The sequence below is a fragment of the Morus notabilis genome, unplaced genomic scaffold (genome assembly GCF_000414095.1).
Source record: "Morus notabilis unplaced genomic scaffold, ASM41409v2 Scaffold298, whole genome shotgun sequence".
Classification (NCBI taxonomy): Eukaryota; Viridiplantae; Streptophyta; class Magnoliopsida; order Rosales; family Moraceae; genus Morus; species Morus notabilis.
The window spans coordinates 64,021-78,339 of record NW_010359398.1 but is presented as its reverse complement, the minus strand read 5'-3'; the positions used below and the strand labels follow the sequence as shown (position 1 = coordinate 78,339).

Genomic DNA, 14,319 nt, shown 5'->3' with positions numbered 1-14,319 from the left:
CCACGCCCACTATTGCGACCACGACCTCCAGTACGTCCACCATGGCTTGGATTAGTAGATTGCATTTGCTGCGTAACAAACTCATTAGTGGGAAATTGCCCTTCTTCTACATTGTGTTGGGCATCAACGGGAATACCACTATAACCAAAAGGATCCATTATAAAAAAAATAAGATGAATTTGATAGACACTAGAGAGAGAGCTTTAGAAAAATTGTGAGAGAGATTGAGAGAACTTGAAAGAGATTGAGAGAGATTGAGAGAAATTGAGAGAGATTGAGAGGGATTGAGAGAAATTGAGAGAGATTGAGAGGGATTGAGAGAAATTGAGAGAGATTGAGAGGGATTGAGAGAGTTTGAGTGAGAAAAATGTGTGAGGGATGGGGGGTATTTATAGGGAAATTTTGAGGTTAAAAAATGATTTTTTTTCAAAAAAAAACGGGATAAAACGGCTAGTTTTTTGAAATTCGGGTTCGGGCAGTCAGGCAAACTCGGGAAGCTCGGGTTTTCGGGCAAAATTAAAAAAACTAGCCGTTTTCAGGCAAATCGGGCAATTCGGTCAGTTCGGGCAGTTCGGGCAACTCGGGTTTTCGGGCCGAATTCGGGTAAAAATTCAAAAACCTAGCCGTTTTCGGGTATTCGGGTAATTCGGGCACCTCGGGCGGGTCGGGCAAGTCGGGCAAGCGGGAAAAATTCGGGCAAAATTCAAAAATTCGGGCTTCGGGTCGGGCAATTCGGGCACACCCAATTTTCGGGCAATTTTCGGGTCGGGCAGTTCGGGCTTGGTCGGAAAAATGCAAAAAAATCCCGGCGGACGGCGGTATACGGTGGTTAGACGGCGGCGGGCAAGGGTGGACATGTCAAATCCGGGCTGCCCGAGTCCGAACCCGAATTTCTTGCTTGGACGGGCGGGAATTGGGCCGGCCGGCCCGAGCCCGAAAAAATTTGGGCTTCGGGCGGCCCGCCGACCCGAAGTTCCAGCACTATTCACACATCCCAATATAAGGGATGACGTGTCTCAATCAGAATGAGCATGGAGCCTCTTTGATAAATCTTAGCTTACAAAAAGAACATGTGGTTTTTTGTAGGCAGAGACATTATATCCCTATTTTTATTTATTTTGGTTCTTCAATTTAAAATACTAGATACAAACTAAACAAAACTCAAATAGCAAGTACAATCGCAAATAAAAAATAAGAATGCAAATAATTATTTAAAAAACATTCGGCAGAAAAGTTAAATTAAAAAATTTAAAAAGGTGAAATAAGATGAAAAGGGATAAACAGTAATTAATGGAGCCACATCTCTTGTTCCATGTTGATCCATTTGGAATTGTTGTTGTATATACTAACAAGATACAAATTACGTGTCTAATTTTTATCTTTAAAATGATATCTAACCAACCACGTCATTTGACATCATTTAAAAATTTTAATTACTTTTCAATTGACTTTTTCATGCTTTAATGTTGAAATCCATTTAAATACATAGCAAAATGAAATCAGTTAATACTTAAAACATTAAAAGTTGAACAGATGATATGAATCTCCACCAATCATACCATGTTTATGTTCATCGTTCTTTCAAAGCGCAGCACGTTCAGATGTATAGTATTAAAGCAATATATTAGTACTAGTATTAGATATTGTTTGTAATAATAACTACTGATAATGATTTTTAAATTAAGTGCAACATGAGACTGTTACTTCTTTCCTTTACTTTTTCACTCAAAAGTATTAGATATGGATTGTAAGCATAACAAGTGAGTGTGATTTTTAAATTAAATGTAACATGAGATTAGATTGTTAGCTCCTTTTTCTTTTTCCCTCTTCTGTGATAAATCTTATGTCCCTGCTAATATATAAAGCAAACATGATCCACATTTCTATGCCAGAAAATGGTAAAACTTTATTATCGTCTTTCATGCCAAAAAAGCCAAGACAAAAGTTCAATCTCCACCTATTAAAGGAGACCAGACTATAAATAGGAAGTTAAAAGAAATGCTACTCTAAACAATTTTTATTTTTTATTTTTTTTTAAAAGACGGGTCAAGAATGGATGTATCAGCCCAATAGCACAAAAACCCACATTACGCTGATTGAGGGCTGAAACTGTTCCAGAAAGTTATCTAAAGAGCCAACTCAAACTCTTGAACCTTGAAAGTCAAAAGCCCAAAACATATTTACAAATAGTAATGCCAAATATAACTTATGGTACACTAACTAAATACTAATCTCAATATTATATATCTATCACTATCAAATTTAGAAATGACATATTTAATATATTATTCTACTGTATGCTCGAAATGGATAATGTTATCAAATATTATATTTATTTTTTGTGATAACCGTCAAGTTTTGAAATTTATAAAATTAAACTTTTAATATTAAAACAATTTCAAAATGATGATGGTGTCAGTGGTAGAACTTCGGGCGGGCAGGCTCATATGCCGGCCCGTCCAAGGTGGATATTTGGGCTTGGGCTCAGGCAGCCCAAATTTTGAGACCACGCCAGAGCCCGCGCCGTCCGCCGGAGTTTTTTTTGAATTTTTCCGGCCAAGCCCGATTTGCCCAAATGCCCGAGCCCGAAAATCATGAAAAAGGTCAGAAAAATGACTGTTGGCTGCCCGACCTGAATTTTGCCTGAAAACCTGAGATGCCTGATCTACCCGAATTGTCCGAAAACCCGTCCAACGGCTAGTTTTTACCCGAACCCGAACCCGCCGAACCCTAAACTAGCTGTTGCAGCTCGAATTTTTTGAAAAAAAATCAATTTTTAACCCAAAAATTTCCCTATAAATACCCCCCCATCCCCCACACATTTTTCTCACTCAAACTCTCTCAATCCCTCTCAATTTCTCTTAATCTCTCTCAATTTCTCTCAATCTCTCTCAATCTCTCTCAATCTCTCAAATCTCTATTACAATTTTTCTAAAAACTATCACATTATCCTAAAGCTCTCTCTCTCTCAAATCACTATTATTTTTTTTATAATGGATCTTTTTGGTTATAGTGGTATTCCCGTTGATGCTCAACACAACGTGGAAGAAGGGCAATTTCTCACTAATGAATTTGTTACGCAAGAATCTACTAATCTGAGCCCTGGTGGACGTACTGGAGGTCATGGTCGCAATGGTGACGGGCGTGGAGAAACGACAAGTGCTAGTGCGACTGCGTCTGCAAGTGTTGCAACCTCTAGGAGGAAATGCAAGCGCACCTTGACAATTTGGGATCATTTCGACATAATTGATGAGATCGACAATGAAAGTAACACTAAACATATAGCTCAGTGTAAATATTATTTATCTAAATTACAAGGTGACACTATTCACGACACCACACACTTGAGAAGACACTCCGAAAAGTGTCTTCAAAAGCTTAGCCAATCCGGCGGACCCGAACTCCGCCAAACACAATTATCTTTTGATCGCGCAACCGGTGGTCTAACCACTTGGACATACGATCCGCAGGTAGATCGTATGGAAGTTGCACGAATGATAGCTGCTTTAGATCAACCACTTAGTTTTGTAGAGCATCCTAATTGGCAACGATATGTTAAGGTTGTACATAATCCTAATGCACAGTTTACTTGAAAAACTACTCTTAGAAAAGATTTATTAAAATTATTTAAAAAAGAAAAAGAAGCATTAATAAACCTTTTACACTTGACTAGCAGGTGCGTTGCGTTAACGGCATATATTTAGTTTGCCGTTGCCAATAAAGATTATTTAGCTGTAACCGGACATTACTTTAAAGGATTTGATTTAGGTAAGAGAATATTAGGTTTAAATGTGTTATAAGATCACATAGTGCAGATTTAATATGTAATACCATTTTAAATGTAATTGATAAATTTAGATTAAGAGATAAAGTAATGGCTATAACATTAGATAATGCTAGTGCCAATACAAAAATAATTGAGTTCTTTGAAAATGATTTAAGTTTATTCGGTGACGGTTCCACCAACGTTGTGCATGTCACGTAATTAATTTAATTGTTAAATCCGGTTTAAAAGAAATGGGTAATCACATTAAAAGAATTAGAGATAGTCTTGCATAGATTCAAGATAGTAACCAAAGACAAGAATATTGGTTTAGGTTCTTACAAGCATTAAATATACCTCCTAGAGCATTAGCGTTAGATATGCCTATAAGATGGAACTCAACTTACATAATGCTTCAACAATGCATCCCCTATAAGGATGCTATAACAAACTATATGTGTGCAAAAGTAGGAGTAGGATATATAGACGCATATGATTGGCAAATTGCCGAAGTTTTGTATCAATTTTTAGGTAGGTTTCATGAAGTGACTCTAAAACATAGTGGAACATATTACCCAACATCACCTTTAGCTTTAGGAGAACTTTTACGAATTAGTATTTTATGTAGTGAATAAAGGGATGACCTAATCTTAGCAATTCCTATCCATTCTATGGAAAGGAAATTTATAAAATATTGGTCTAAGTTGCCTTTGTTGTATGGTTTAGGTACTATTTTTGATCCTACATTAAAATTAGAAGGTTTAGAAAGTAGTTTAGAAAAATGAAGAAGAAGAAGAAGACAACTCAAACAGAAGCTGGGAGTAAATCTTCGTCAACAAGTGGCAGTGGCAGCGGCGGCGGCAGCTTCAACGAGCTTATGGCGTACCTCAGTGAAGGGTTAATAGTCCACGGTACGGCAGAATCGTTTGACTTAGTTCAATGGTGGAGGGCACAGGCATTAACTTGGCCGATCCTAACTCGATTGGTAATGGATATATTTTCAATCCCAATCTCCAATGTTTCATCCGAACAAGCTTTTAGTACGACAGGAAGAATACTTGAGGAACGCCGAAATGCATTACAAAGGGATATTGTTGAAACCTTGGTTTGCATTAAGGATTGGGATCAGGCCGATCAACGTCTACAGGATACAATTTCGCCGGCAAGCCAAGAATGGATTGATGAATTTAATCAATTAACATTTAATTTTGAAGACGATCCTTCAGCTTCAAATTAAATTGTAAATTTGTAATTTGTAATTATGTATTTACTTTTGACATTGTATTTGTAATTGTATAACTTTGTAAGTTTGTAAATTTGTACTTCGTCACAAAATGATTGCACTCTTTTTTCCTTGTCAAGTTTTTATCCCAATTAGATTTTTCTTGGTAAGGTTTTTAACGAGACAATCATGAATTACGAATTTAATACATCAATAATATACATGATTAATTTATTCAATTGTGTTAATAATGTCTATTGAATGTTGATTTTGATTTTTACATAATTTTAACACAAACTAACTTAATAATTATAAAAATTAAAAAATATTTTAAAAAAATTAGGGCAAATCGGGTAGGCTCGGGCGGCCTATTACAAGCCCGCGGCCCGTTCAAGGTGAAATCCGGGCTTGGGCGGGCGGGCAGCCAGAATTTTTCAGGCGGGTCGGGCTCGGGTAAAAACTCGATTTTTTCGGACGGCCCATCTAAAGTTCTAGTACTAGATGGTGATCATTAGAAGAAAAAAGTTTGTGCATCAATCAATAACAATTTAATGCTAAATTCGTCATTTATTATATTTGATGTTAAATTTATCGTCAAGTATATCATTTACGAAGAGGCTAAATTTAAGATAAAAAGTAGTAATAAATGATTTTCAACTCAAGTATCAAAATTTGACATTAGCACATTTGGCATTGCAATTGGAACGCTCGCTCTCCATAAAAAGCATTCTAAATACTTCAAAGAGTTTAACATGAAGACTTACACTAAAACCTTTGAAAGTAGGGTCGAACATCAGGTTGGGTTTTAGGAATTTTGAACCATTGAAAAAAAAAAAAAAGGTAGCCAATCAACTAAGAATAAAAAGAAAAAGAAAAAGAAAACGTCAAAATAGAGCTCGGGTGAGTTGAGTGGGTTAGACATTATTAAAAAATTAAACAAATAAAACGAGTGCTGCAGCTTCAGAAGAGAAATATAAGAAAAAATTATAATTTGTAACACGTTGTCCATAGCAAGTTGCTAAGTTCAACTAAAAACAATCTCTTTGGAATTACTATAAAATATAAAAATAAAAGAGCAACCATGGAAATTGAAATGAATAAATCATAACAAAATCTAATGAATATATGTTTAAAATATAGTTCAAAAGCATATAAAATTGGGACTAGAAATATCACTCAAGATAGTTTATGCAACTCTACTTAAAAATTAAAAATTGTCATAACAAAAGGCCACAATAATACTAAATTATTTTGAATGACATAAATAATAAGCCTTCATAAAATCATGGCAAACCATATACTTCTCTCTATAAAATTTCATATGGTGGGATGGGTTTATAGCAGATTGGTAAAGTTTGAATTCAAATCCACTCAATGAATCCAAAAATAAAAAGGGAAAAAAAAAACCAGATATATCACTCAAGATGGTAAAAAAATATTACTCATACCACTCTATTTAAAAATAAACAATTGTCATTCAATTAATAAAGATAAAATAGCCAATAGCACCTAATTATTTAGAGTGATATAAATAATAACCCAGCATAAAACCTTGGCAAACTATGTACTTTTCTCAAATAAAAATAAATCCACCCAAATAATGGTCGGATTAAATCGGTTGAGTTAAAATGTTAAAATAGGTTGGATTTGGTGGGTAAATCAAATTACAGGTTTTCTTTGTTTTCTTTGTTTTTTTGTTCATCCCTATTCGGGAGTCGACATTTTTCTTTGAGGAAAATATAGAACATGAACAAAATATTAGATTAGAATCCACAGATTAGAGGTCGATCCGTAATTTCATAAAGTTAATAAGTACATTAAACATCCATTCAAAGAGACTTTTTCTGGCGTTCTCTCTTTTTTGAGAATGTCAGTATTTCTTGCTTATCAATCATCAGATCTGTATTAAATCTAATCAAAAATCAAATCAGATTAAAAAAGTAATACAGATCAGATGATTGATAAGTAAAGAATATCAGTGTCTCTAAAAAAGAGGAAACACCAGAGAAATTCTCCCATACAAAATAAAACACAAATGAACTCTTCATCATTTATCAATATTACTTTAACATTCAATTCAAAATTTACAACATTCATAACCCAAATAAAGATCGCATAACATAAAATAGTTCAACAAATTATAAATTATTAGAATCCAATTAACAATGACAAACTAGATTTTGTAAAACTCAAAATGAAATTAAAACTTAACTTAAAAGAATTATGTATATTATATACATTATATATATGTTCTGGATTCACAGATTTTGAGAAATGCTCAATCCAAGAACAAATCTAAAACATTGGGATTGAGATTTTTTCAATCAAGACCAGTCAAAAACCCCAATCCGCTGGATTGGATTGGGCGAATTAATCGGATTTATGGAAAACAAAAGTAAGTCCTTATGAGTTTCTTACTAAAAAAAAGAAAAAAAAAAAAAAAAGAAAAAGAACAATGGGAAAAGAAAACTCTTGCTGAGTTATACAAATGGATTTTACATAAATTCACAGAGACTATCAGACTCCGCCTAGTTTTGGCTTTAAGCATCCATCTCTGGAGCCATTAGCAATTCGAGATGAACTATATGCAAGAACAACTTTTATTTAAGCTTTAGAATGAACTTGAGCTACATACTTTAGAAACTCTCTTCTCTGTTATGAAAACAAAATGACCAAGGGAGGAGGGCCTAATACATTTCATCAGAATGACAAAATTTTAGAGACTTTCATTTGAAACCATTGTATTGGCTATGCAAAACTGAGGAGCCTAGTCTTAAAAAGCCGGAGCAATTTCCAATTTTGGTAGCGACCATAACAACATTGGACGTTGCTGGAACAATGACCTTATGAGCTATCCCATTTTCAGTCACTTGTTGGGCTGCCTCCTTCAGATTTATTATTCTTCTCAGCTGCTTCTGCTGCTGCAGACGCTGCCTTGCCCAAACCCAATTTTTGCAACTCATTTGAGAAATCACCGACATCGGAGGGACTGATTTCATATGGGGTGTGCGCTGGGCCAGGAAATGAACCATTGGTCACTTCTTTCTTATACTCTAATAGAGCTTTGTTTACTACATCTCCGACTTGTGCATACTGCTTACAGAATTTTGGGGTAACCTGCAAAAGATGAGTTGCTTTCTTGTTGAGTAAAAAAAGTTTCATATGCAAGGGAAGAGTAACAACTAATGGACACACAATTGTGGAATTTACTTTAGCATGATGCGGGTGTTGTAGCATTCCGAGCAGATCATGATAAACTAGCACCTGTATCGCATTGAGACAAATTGAACATGCCATAATTTAACTGAGCTTTCACAAACATTATTATTCTTATGAAATTTCTGGAGAAAAGGAATTTCAATATGAAACAAATTAACCAAGACAACAATGGAAAAGAAAAAGAAGAGTGAAATGCAGAAAGGTAAGATATACCCAATTGCAGGTTGATATCTTATTATATCATGCACAAGTGCAAGGATGTAGACGCAAAACTTGATTCCTAAGAGAGTAAGTGTGCAATCAAAAGCTTTCATCAGAAATTACGAGTTTTAAAGACAACAGTACAAAACCAGATGAAACACAAAATACAAACTGAGGAATCAAATTTCCACCTCGTACATACTTTATGGATTGAACAATTATAAGCACGAAGTTCAAGTTACAGCGACATAAAATAAAGTATTGTATGACAATCTAGGAATCTAACTGCTTGAACAAAGTCGGTCGTTATCTAATTATTCCAAGAGAAAATACACATTTCCAGGTTTACATGTATCAGCAAAATAGGAAAAGGTTGCCAACAAACCTGGCCACTGCAGAAAGGCCCGGCTCCAATGCCAATAGTAGGAATCCGAAGAGCAGAAGTAGCTGCAGCTGCCACAGGTCCAGGTACACATTCTAAAACCACCGCAAAACAGCCCGCATCCTGCAAGGCCAGGGCAGTTTCCACAACCTGCACAAGAGGGAAAAATAACTAAAAGACATAAACATCAAATTCAAAACTACACCAACATTTTGCAAGCACGACCCCTCAGGCTAAATCACATAAACGTAGAAAAAATTAATAAAAACACAGACCTTTACAGCACTAACAACATTCTTGCCTTGAGGCCTAAATCCCCCGAGAACACTAATGGCCTGCGGAGTGAGTCCTACATGCCCCATCACCGCAATTCCCGATTCTACTATAGCTTTCGCCGCGCTTATTCTCGCGGGGGACGCTCCTTCCAATTTTATTGCGTCCATTCCTCCCTCCTTTAATATCCTCACTGCGGTATCAACAGCCTGCTAATCTTAAGTATTTCATCACTTGAGCAAATTACATCGAACCCGTTTCTTTCCGAGAAATGCTAAACATCACTAGTAATCACCTGCTAGTTTTTTAATTAGGATTGTAATTTAAAAAGAATGATAAACATAATCTTATTCGTTATTCAGAAACTGTTATACGCAAACATAGTCTTAGTCTTTACTCAAAAATTGATACAAAATCAATGGTGATGATCACCTAACATTGCTCATTTTCTAATCCTCTGCTTTCTGAAGAGCCAAACGGAAACAAAAAAAGAACAATTCTAAAAAAAAAAAATGGATGGCAAAAATTACCGCCATAAAAAATCCCCGCCATACCTGATTGGAGCTGGACTCGTAGGAGCCAAACGGCAGGTCGCCGACGAGAAGCGGCGTCTTGGCGCCGCGAGCGACGGCGCGGCAATGGACGAGAATTTCATCGAGGGAGATGGGGAGAGTGGTGTCGTGGCCGTGTACGACCATGGCGGCGGAGTCGCCGACGAGGCAGATGTCGATGCCGGCCATGTCGAGGTGCACCGCCGAGGGATAGTCGTAGGCGGTGACGACGGTAATGGGCTCGCGCCTCCTGTGCTTCCGCCTGAGGGTGGCCAGAGTCACTCTCTGGTTGGGGCTCTGGGCCTTGGGACCGCCGTAGACCGTGCTCTCTGGTATGTTGCTCATGCAGCGGAGGAAACGGGCGAATGGTTTGGCCCTGGCAATGGTGGTCAAGAAGGCCATTGTAGAGAGTAGAGAGAGAGAGAGAGATGATTTTGATTTTTGCAAATGGAATTGTAGGCTTTTATTAGGCGAGTAAATAACTTTTTTTTTTCTTGTAAGGAGTGAAAAACGTTTGAGGAATAAAAACAGTACAATGATGGCATTGGAAGGTTTTTAGGATTAATATTAGGATATTTAGCACATTCTAAATATTCTAAAGGGACTCTTCGGAATTACTGTTTATTGTACAGTATTATGAACAGTAAATTTCTTTTTTTGCCCTCATAAATGTGTATTTACCAGTTTAACTTTTTATGTTTGCTTAATACATCCTTCTGGTTGGCTTTTGCGTATTTGTCTTTAACTTTTTTTTTAAAGATATTTTCTAATTAAATAACTATATTAGTCTAGTTATTTTTTTTCAAGCAAAAAAAAATTTATATTAGTCAAAAAGGGTAAAAATTCAAACCTATGCACTCTAAATGTAAGTTCAACAATTTTCTACATGTCTAAAGAGAAATAGAGAAATAACATCTTTAAGATATGAATAAAAATAAGGATTAATTACAAAAACTCCTCTTAAATTATTCACCTTGTAATATATTGCCCCTAATCTTTAAAACGTAATATTCATCCCCTGAATAATGAAACGTTAACATAAATACCCCTAGATGTTTCATAATTAAAAGTCTAAATTTAAATTAGTTTTAATTTCAAATTAAATTTCAAAGCATAGAGTTACCAAATACCCCCATCTAACTAAAATGTCAATTTCTAAAGGGGTACAAGGGGTCGAGAGAATTTTTTGTAATTAATCCTAAAAAGTAAACAACATAATGTTTTAAGAATATTTGGCCGAGTTTGGAAGATATACTTGTTGTAGGGTAAAATGTTGAACCCTACATTAGACCTGACTGGGGCCCGCATGCCATAAAGAATAACATTGAATAATCAATGACAACTCAGCCTTAAGAGTCACGTTACCAGATAGCCTTCTTAAGAGTCGACTGTTATAAGAAAGCATCTGATGTAAATAAGAGCTCGACCATTGTGAGAAGGGGACATGAGGTGGACCACACTCAGAGGTTATAACGAAGAGGATAAAGAAAGCATTTACGGAGTCGAGGCTACACAAAGATAATGATCTGAAAGATTTCCTCCCAGATTTATTATTTGTAATTCAAATATATGAAATTTAAATAACGAAATTGTTCTGATTGATTGTAATCTCTATATTTTAGAAAACTATCTCAAAATATAAGGGAAATATCCATGATTTTGACTAAGGAAATAAACAGAGACGGTGACCTGAGGTATAAATAAGGGATTATAGGCCAAAAAATTCCTAAGTCTCACTTTGAGCAATTAGTGCATGTATTCTCTCCAAAAATACTGTAACAGAATCATGATTTGAGTTTGATTATAGTTTCTAAAAATTCCATTACTAATAGTACAATTCTCATAAATTTAATTTATCACACTATGAGAATTCCAAAAATACCCTCATCAAAATACCAAAATTGTCATTCTCTCTCTTCCATCCAGATTCATTGGGCCCGTTTGGTAACGTTTTCAAAATAATTTTATTTTCAATACAAAAGTAAAAATGAGATTGTTTTGAGAATTATTTTGAAACCAATTTTGAAATTGTGTTTGGTTGATTTTTTAAGAAATTATTTTGAGTATAATAAAAAAGTAAAATCGTGTTTAGTTATAATTATTAATTAATATATTATAATATTGTTGATAAGTACTAAAAAATGAAAATAAAAAAGAAACAATAACTTTTAATCGTTTTCTAATTCTTTTATAAAAATTATTTTCATTATTTTTTATTTTTATTTTTATTTTTAAAATATTTACTAAACAAACATAATTTACCAGATTATTTTCATTTTTATATCTCAAAAAACACAAAAAAAGGTTTTAAAAAATAAACAAAAATCAACTTCAAACGCACCCATTATCTCTCATCCATTTTTCGCTCTCTATCTCTCTCCTCCTCTCTGGTGTCCACTCTTGGTTGTGATTCAAATGTCGCAACAACAATTTCGTCCAGCAATTGGCGAACGACGACTTCATCCTCACACAGACACACTCTCTCTCGCTCTCTCGCTGTAAATCTATCACCACATTTTGCAGTCAACAGAAATTGCGATTCCGTCATCACTTTGGCCTCTGTGAGTCGCTGCCAATCAGTACCGTCACCAGAGAAGACGGCGCGTTAGAAAGCAAGAGAAGACGAAATCCCAAAGATCGAGATGAGATCTCCATATATATCCGAGATTGAAGCACAATCTTCGATCATCGTCGTGAGCTTTCAGACGGAGCTTTCGAGGTTCGGCGACGCGAGCTTGGGAGATCTAACTGCAGGAGTGAACAGGAGGAGAGAGAGGCCACGGTGAAGCAATTCTCATATATCCAGATTCGTAAAACCAGAGATGTGGAATGTGAACATATCAACCACGATCAGACTAAGCTCGCGACGGTGCTCTGTCGCGTATAGAGCTATATTGCTCTCCTTGATGTTGCTAAATGTAAAATTTAAGTCGTAAATGCTTCATTTGCCGACAAACAAATTTTGTTTAATATTTGGTAAACGGAGGATTTATCGTGTAGCTTTGAATATCTCTATGTGTTGGTAAATATAAAATTTATCTTGTAAATGCTTCATTTGCCAACATACAAATTCTGTTTATTTTTTTTGTAAATGAAGGATTTATGTGGTAAATTTTGTGCAGCTTTTAATATCTCTCTGTGTTGGTAAATGTAAAATTTACTTTGTAAATGTTTCATTTACCAACATACAAATTTCGTTCATCATTTTGTTAAATGAAGGATTTACGTAGAAAATGATGGAGTTGCTAGTCAAGTAAATGTTAAGTTACTTTTTGGTAAAATGTCAGTTTACATGGTAAATTCATTATTTACGCAGATGCAGAAATTGAATTTGTCTGGTAAATGTACGATTTACCAGATAAATGCAACATTTACCAAATTCACTCTGTCTCCTATCTCTCTCTTTAATCACCATTGACAAACTCTCATTCTCTCATTCTCGTCCCTAATTTGTTATGTAAAATTTTTTCATCTAGTTTAAGGGATAGAGAAGGTGATGACAATCATGAAAGAGAGGCATGAGAGACAGACTTGCCATGAGAGAGAGGCGCGAGAGACTTAGAGTATGTTTGGTAGAAAAGAAAAGTAGAAGGAATGAAGAAGGTAAAGGGATTTTGGGAGAGAAAATGAAAATGTAAGGGCATGTTCTTTTGTCCAAAAAACTCAAAAAAAGACAACTCAAGTTTCAATTTTATTTAAGTTCACGTTCTTTTAAGTTTCAATTTTATTCAATTTTACTCGACTTTATTCAAGTTTTAACTTCAACTCAAGTTATAACTCAAATTCAACTCAAAAACTACACTCAAGTTACACTTCAAAAGAACAACCCCTAAATTGTTTGGTAGAAGAGAAAAGAGAAAGGAAGAGAAAATAGAGTGGAAAATAATACATGTGGGCCCCACCATTTTTTTTCTTTTCACAAGTGGGCAGAAAATGGGATGAAAAATGAGGACAACTCATTAAAGTGAGCAAAGTTACTAAACTATCATTTTCTCCATCAACATCCAAGCAAAAAATTTAAGGGTATAAAAGTAATTTACGAGTAAGATTTTTTCTTTAATCCTAATTTAACTTCTAATACTAAACAAGTGAAAGTAAACTCATTTTTTTTCCATCTTCTCATACCAAACAACATAAAAAAAAATTAATTTTCTTTACATCATTGCTATTTTCTATCACTTTCATATTTCATTTCTATCTTATTTTTTTTCCTTCCTACCAAACATAGCATCAGGGAAAGATGCGTGAATTAGAGGAGGGAGAGAGAGTGAGAAAAACACATAGAGAGAGAGAGAAGGAGAACATAGAAAACAAGAGTAAAACTGACACACCATGTACTAAAATTTTTAAATATGCTATAAATTTTCACTATCTTAAATTATGTTATTTATGAAAAATGGTTTATCATAATGACTTGTACCTTATAATTTCTCTTTAAAAAAAAATAAATACCGTTTAAAAGTGTATAAATTAAAATTTTCATTTTACTCTTAATTAATAAATTTTTTAATTAAATATCTATATTAATAAAAGAATAATAATAAAAAATAAAAAATAAAAAAAAAATTATATATAAAAAATATTACTCATGTATTGTTAAAGATAAATTCTTTATTTTTTTTCTTTTCCAATCCCCCTCTCCCCTTTCCTCCCTTTCTACTCCCCCGGGGCCTGAGTTGTGTTAAGTTGGGCGGAGCTTTAGGATATG

At 34.7% G+C, this 14,319-nt stretch overlaps 1 protein-coding gene across 3 annotated transcripts; it reads right to left on the bottom strand.

Annotated features, from left to right (window-relative positions):
• Nucleotides 1-7,448: 7,448 nt before the first annotated feature.
• Nucleotides 7,449-10,099, bottom strand: LOC21396100 (3-methyl-2-oxobutanoate hydroxymethyltransferase 1, mitochondrial). 3 transcript variants are annotated; one of them, XM_024163103.1, is made up of 5 exons: nucleotides 9,615-10,099; nucleotides 9,063-9,272; nucleotides 8,791-8,937; nucleotides 8,196-8,249; nucleotides 7,449-8,102 (listed from the first exon to the last, which is right to left on the bottom strand). In XM_024163103.1, the coding sequence occupies exons 1-5, from the start codon at nucleotides 10,011-10,013 to the stop codon at nucleotides 7,848-7,850; spliced, it is 1,065 nt and encodes a 354-aa protein (XP_024018871.1). In that variant the 5' UTR covers nucleotides 10,014-10,099; the 3' UTR covers nucleotides 7,449-7,847. The 3 variants fall into 3 exon arrangements, with proteins under 3 accessions (XP_024018871.1, XP_024018869.1, XP_024018870.1); XM_024163101.1 differs by lacking the exon at nucleotides 8,196-8,249 and having other exon boundaries at nucleotides 9,615-10,077; XM_024163102.1 differs by lacking the exon at nucleotides 9,063-9,272 and having other exon boundaries at nucleotides 9,615-10,077.
• Nucleotides 10,100-14,319: the final 4,220 nt, after the last annotated feature.